The 6,804-nt window shown below is 40.8% G+C and overlaps 1 protein-coding gene across 3 annotated transcripts in view; it reads left to right on the forward strand.

Annotated features, from left to right (window-relative positions):
* Positions 1 to 5,654: 5,654 nt before the first annotated feature.
* Positions 5,655 to 6,804, forward strand: part of LOC107689390 (chromodomain-helicase-DNA-binding protein 7-like) — a 43,316-nt gene continuing 42,166 nt past the window's right edge. For all 3 annotated transcript variants that reach the window (XM_016487352.1, XM_016487354.1, XM_016487353.1), the window contains exon 1: positions 5,655 to 6,111. In XM_016487352.1, coding sequence (XP_016342838.1) covers positions 5,720 to 6,111 — 392 coding nt within the window. In that variant the 5' untranslated portion in view covers positions 5,655 to 5,719. The remainder of the gene's footprint in view (positions 6,112 to 6,804) is intronic.

The following is a 6,804-nucleotide window of genomic DNA, read 5'->3' on the forward strand; positions in this document are numbered from 1 at the left end:
GCCGGTTCTGTAATCAGCAGTAAATCATCATCACGTGCTTTCAGATGGAACTTTCAGATTTACTACACATAGCCGTAGTTCACTGACAAGTAAGGAAAAAAAATGGCAGAAGATTTTATTGCGTGATTATGAAATCAAAGAAATCGTTTGCGATAATGACAGCTGTTTGCATAGCTTCTCAGTGAACTACGGCTCTGAAGTAAATGCTACTCCATCTGAAAGCATGTGAAAATACCACATTTAATAAAATATTTTTAATCCAAACTCACTTCATAATGTCAGTCGAGTGTTTGAAATAAATCCTTCTGTGAGATGATGTGGCTTCTTACACAGAATAAGGCACGCAACATATTTCATAGTATTTAAGCAGTGATAAAGGCATTACATTATAAATATATTTAATTTTAATGAAAATGATAATAATAAGAACTCAGATAAACGGTATATTGCCATAGTCGTGTGTTTATTAGTCACTTCTGCGAGGCGTATTTGGAGCTTCAGCGCGAGAGCGCCCTCTGGCCTTTGGATGGAGATTTACTGCTGATCACAGAACCGTGCTTCACTGAAAGATACACATGACAATCGCAGCTTCTGTCGAATCGCGATCTCGATTCAATTTCGATTTATCGTGAAGCCCTACGGCCCGTTCTGTTCTCGTGCTCCATTTAGGCGCGCTGCATTCTGATTGGTTCGAATAGCATACTGCGGGACGTCGGGGGCGTGGAAAATCGTGCTATAAAGCGATTTATAAATCGCGCACGCTCAAATCGTGATTTTATGACATTTTGATTAATCGCACAGCCCTATTTAGTACTGCCGCTTTAAGAGCTGCACACATCTGTTTTTCTCTCAACTGTTTACTTTCACTTTAGACATAATTAACTGTGTTTTTATGTAAATCTTGTGTGTTTTTGACAGTATTGGCGCAATCAGACGATAACTAAGTAATCAGGTGCTGTTTGACCAGCCTTTTAGTGTACGGTCACTTCGGGTGTACGCGCTCTGAATAAGCACATGCTAGAACATCACGCAAATGAAACATTTAACCGGCAAGGCTTTAAAGCATGCGGAAATGTACTTTTGTGGTTGCGAATAAGTCTTGTGAGTGTAACTCTTAACGAATCAACATTTGATGTGAATGTGTCTCGCGAGTTTCAGTTGAAGCTGGAGCCGCGAGACATAATACAGCGCATTGCTTGAGGAAGATGTTGTATTTTGTTAGTAAATGTTTCATTATATTACTAGTGTTGCCTCCTTTGTTCACTATTTCACTACTACATATATTGCATCTGACACTGGTGTCGCCTAGTTTTGTATCGTAAGCCCACACTTTCAAACGTTTCACTCTTGCCTCGATGACTGATTGCACAAACACACCGCACATGCGCATGGATATCATACGCATGTCACGCAAACGTCGGCCACATCATTCAGTGAAGGGAAATGACAAGCAGCAGCCTCTAATTCGTCATTAACATTGAAGTATACGGAGATAAAACAACGCAAGTATCGATAACCACAATAGCCGTTCTGAAGAGTTTCAGTTGAAGCTGGAGCCGCGAGACATAATACAGCGCATTGCTTGAGGAAGATGTTGTATTTTGTTAGTAAATGTTTCATTATATTACTAGTGTTGCCTCCTTTGTTCACTATTTCACTACTACATATATTGCATCTGACACTGGTGTCGCCTAGTTTTGTATCGTAAGCCCACACTTTCAAACGTTTCACTCTTGCCTCGATGACTGATTGCACAAACACACCGCACATGCGCATGGATATCATACGCATGTCACGCAAACGTCGGCCACATCATTCAGTGAAGGGAAATGACAAGCAGCAGCCTCTAATTCGTCATTAACATTGAAGTATACGGAGATAAAACAACGCAAGTATCGATAACAGTATCGTTTGTCCTGACGCTTATCGGTATTCCGGTATTGACCCAATTACCTACCGGTCCAAAAAAATACCGGTTCTCTGTACCCATCCCTAGTCATCAGTAGTATTACTTCTGTTATGGATATGTGGATTTTCTGTGCAAGAGCGCCCTCTGGCTTCCAGTATGAATTAAACAGTCATTACATTACGTGTGTACTCCGTAATGCTCACAACACCCTATTTTGGGTAAAAATAGGAAAGATAATACTTTTCTCTAAAGAAACAGGATTCCCTGAATTATCGTCATTGATGTCGTTATCGCAGTAAATACCAGAAATATTGTGATATATTTTTAAGCCCATATCGCCCATCCCTAGTCGACATTAGGGCTGGGTAAAAAAAAATTTTTTTTTTTCATTTGAATCAATTCTCATTTTTATGAAGCGATATAGTTTCATAAATCCCAAGAATTGATTAGTCTAGCCCAGGGGTGCCCAAACTCGGTCCTGGAGGGCACCCCTGGTCTAGCCTGTCAGATACTGAACGGAACATTGTAGCGCACCTCCCATCCAATAAATTGCAATTAGCTTTGTGATTTGTTACTTTTCGTGTGAAACACAGTCTCAGATTTCAAATTCTGTCCATTTTATTCTGTACAAATATTTTTGTCGAGCAGTCGTTTGTTCTCATATGACCTAATGTAAGAGACTGCAATAATGTGGTTTGATCAGTGTGACGTTGTAGCGCAAGACTATAATTCAGCTCTCCCGGATGAAATTTAAGAGAAGACGTCAGAGACTCCGCAACCAAACCTGACGCTGCTAAAAGCAGAGTTTAAATGAATATGTAAATATGTGCTGCACTCTTTCCTCTCAATAATGAAATAAACGCACAACAAAAATGACAGCGGTGAGAAAACAGCAGTTAAGAAATCATGTGATCTTAACTTTGTGGATAAGTTTGCACCAGCTCTCCGGTGACGTCACGTTTATTTAAATAGCGCTTTATATGATAGATTGATTTAAAGCACACAGTTTTACAGTCTTAAACAAGAAAAAAAAAGTCTCATGGTGTCAATCTTGCTTTCAGTTTGAATTACAACTTGATTTTCTGCTATAAAGCAGCTGTCCAATGTAGACTTGTGCCGGTATTTGGTAATGTGATATATCACGGTGATTAATATGCACGATATTGTTATCGTGGGCACTTCTAAATACCGTGAATAATTATATATTACAAATTATTCAGAATTTTGAATGCATTTTAAGAATACTTTTCCCATCAACTGGTCAAAATGCAAAACACCGCTGTATGCTGCGTGAAAGACGCGTGCGCACTCTGATGTAAATAAGCACGGACATTTAATAACAGGTTGTTAAAATCGAAAGTTGCAACTGTTATTTAGTGAGCCAACATGAACTAAGACTTGTGTTTTTTTAAACAAAGATTAATAACTTCTGCAGCAAATGTAGCTATAGCTCATTGTGAATGTTAATGCATTAACTAAGGTTAACTAATGAGGTCTTATTGTAAAGTGATACCTATTGGTCTTTATAGTTCTAATTTGGGCAGGAACATAAATTGCATTCATAACCAATAGTTCAAGTTCGAGCCCTTATACTTAAAGTTGGCATGAGGTGAGTCAAATGTGCTGTTCACTTTCTTGAACGCCTCAAGTTATCAAAGAAACACCCCATTTGCACAGTTTAGAATGGACAGCACTCACCTCTCGCACTATTAAACACCAGAGCTGTGTCACTCATGGAATATTGAGGTTTGATGAGAAATAAATGAGAGTGTGACCTTTAAGTAGAGCAGTGCTTCATCTGAGGGAACAGACTCTTCATTGTGGCTCCAGTCAAATTGGTACCAAGCGCAAGTGTTCACAGCATCACACTGGGGTTTAAGAACTAAAATAGAAATGCATATGGGAATGCATGAATGCATGCCATGTTTATGATTCCTTTATTTCTTATTTAGCAGTTCATGCAAGGTGCCAGCCTTCTGAGACTCTCTGCTGACAGCAGCTGCCTGCCATCTTAGTGGTGTCACACTCTCTCTGGGTCAGACGCAAGCAGAACAGTACTTCCTAAATGTTCAGCATTTAGCCAGGAGGGTACGGTTGCATGCTTGCACTTGCTGCTCTTAAATTTGCGCAAACGAAATGTTGTAAAAGGAAGTTGCGACACAGAATGGGTAAAATGGTACATAAAAAAAGTGCATAAATGTTCTAGTATCTCTGTCTGGCTTTATGATATTTGTGTTTAGCCCTAACTTGCCATTTTCATTGTCCATATTTTACATCTTCATTGTTGTTACAGCCTCAGAGCTTTATAAATTCATGTGACACAGATTGGGAAGCCTTTGCTATACTTTGGCATCCTCAAGCGTTTTTATTCTGTGGGAGTTTTATTTGGAGTAGTTATCTGCTAGTAAGTAGCTTACAGTATCTAGGTATTTCAGTGCCATGAATTTGTAGCTCATTTAGATTTGCTCTCAGCCAGAAGCAGACTGAAGTTCAACAGCAGTGAGCAATGAATCTTGAAGAAAGTTTAGCAAGGGTTAGGCTCTGTGTCTCGGAGCCAGCTTTTCATCTGATGAATTGGGTGTTAATTCATGGGTTTGCCCTGCAAAAAGCCTGCCGTGCTAAGCCGAAGTGCAGTGCTCCTTCAGGGAGTATTTAGCTCACCGAGTGAGCACTTTGCCTGCTAGATTAACTGACACGTCAGTCTCCCCCTCCGAGAGATGAAATCCTATATTGAACATATTGTATTCTGGACTGCTGCTGTCAAATTAGAAATGCAGAGAGCGCGTGCGGTAGGCCTATTGTCATTCATGCAATTGATTATTGGGGAGGCTTGGCAAGAGGAGAGACATATATCCGTTAAAGTGGCGGCTGAACACTCACTGTTCCAGCTGCTCTAATGATCACCGTTGGACTGGGTGTTGGGCATTTTCTGTTACCTTGCCACTGTTTGGCATGCATGGTGCACCCTTATTTCTCATGCTGTTGTTTACAGGAAATATGCATTTCATCACCACAGTGATGTGGTTTACAAAGTCTTTTGTTTTAAAAGCAAAGTGCATTGTATGCAATAAAACTCCAGACTTGAATCAACACATGGTTTATAGAGAATACACAATATTCTTCCTGATTTGCCAGGATGGAAACTGATTTCACCAGGCCAGTTTTTTTTTTTGTGTGTGTGTGCCTTTTGAAAGCTGTAGCATATTGCATAAAATTTGCTGATGTCTAAAACCGAGGCATTTATGAAGTATAGATATAATTTATTAGTGTCATAATGCCTCAGTCCCATCTGCTGCAGGTACTCTGGGAAGCTGGACGCTTAGCACAGCTGCCAACATGTTTCCTGTCAGTCTGTCTTTGCCATGAATGGAGAGGGGAACAGAGATAACGGCAAGGAGAGAGGCACAACCATTGCTGCGTTAATTCTGCCGAGCTACAGCTAACACTGGCACTAATGGGAGCAAAGGGAATCAAACCAAGTAACATGGCATGCCTCAAGGGCCAACAGCAGCAGAGGCAGCTGTTTGAGTACGTTAAAATGTGATGCGTTTATTCACTTTTTCCCCACTTATCCTAGCTTTTCTGGGGGTATTAAAAAAAATTTGATACTTGATATATGGGGTTTTGATCGATGAAATGAAGCAGCGATGCCATGAGCTTTGTTTGGCTTCTCTGTGGCTGAGATATGCAAAAATGCAAGAAGGAAATCCTCTATAAGCCTTGCTTCTATTTCTTCATTCTTTGTACTAACACATCTCCCCGTCTCTCTCTCTTCGTCATCAGCATTCTCCATCAGACCCTTCCCTGGAGATGATAACATCCAGTAAGACACCTGCTTCGGGCCCTAACCTCCAACCAGCCAACTGTGACATACAGCAGACGGAGAGCGAGCTCAAGCCAAAAAAGAAAAAGAAGAAAGCCAAGGCAAGCGAAGGCCAGGAGGGTAAGGACATCAGCGGTGAGGCCGGAGGAGAGGCAGCTTCTCTGATGAACGAGGGAGGCTCTCTTATGACTTCTGTGGAACAGTCTGTTGTTGAAAAGAAGAGCAAAAAGAAACCAAAGGAGAAGGAGCCCAAGGAACCGAAAGAGCCCAAGACTCCTAAAACCCCGAAGACTCCCAAGACACCCAAAGAACCTAAGGAACCTAAGGAGAAAAAAGTGAAGACTGTCACCCCGAAGCCTAAGAGCTCCAAAAAGTCCAGGTATGCGAAATTTGAGCCTCCTGTAGCCTTTAAAATTCATAACATATCTAAACTTATCTAAATATCTCAAATTTAAACTGCATTTTAGAAGGTTTAAATGTTGCAAATGTGCCCCATATTTACGTGAGCTTCCAAATGTGAGATCTTCATCTTTATTGTATGTACCTCCTTGTGAACGTGTGGATGGAGTCACAAAGCCTCATGTGATCATCTGGTTCACTGAACTGTAGATATGTTTAGAATGAGTTGTTTTCTAGGTCTGGTACAAGCTGATGGTGCTGTATCAGAGTTCAGTCAGTTCAGAGTTGTCAGGGGTGTTCTTTTTTTATTATGCTTTTGAGACACAAGGAACTTGATATTGTGTAAGACTTGCATCTGCTTTTTTTGTTTTGAATTGCAAGCGCTAAACCACAAACTTGACACCTTTTTGATAAAACCTTTTCTCTTCTGGATACAGTTCACAATAATGGTGCTTTAAATGATGCACCCTTACTTTTTTCCTTCAACCCCCATCCCCCTCAAAAAAGAAAGAAAAGAAAATGCATCCATCCTGAATATGCAGAACAAGGTTGCATGGCCATTATGTTATGGATCATATGGATCATGTTACTACGGAGGTAGTAACATGATCCGGCTGAGGAATTTGTCAGCCTTCCCCCTCCTGAGCCTAACCTCCTCCAATCCCCCCCCCCC

Source organism: Sinocyclocheilus anshuiensis, unplaced genomic scaffold (genome assembly GCF_001515605.1).
Source record: "Sinocyclocheilus anshuiensis isolate Anshui unplaced genomic scaffold, SAMN03320099.WGS_v1.1 scaffold1291, whole genome shotgun sequence".
Lineage (NCBI taxonomy): Eukaryota > Metazoa > Chordata > Actinopteri > Cypriniformes > Cyprinidae > Sinocyclocheilus > Sinocyclocheilus anshuiensis.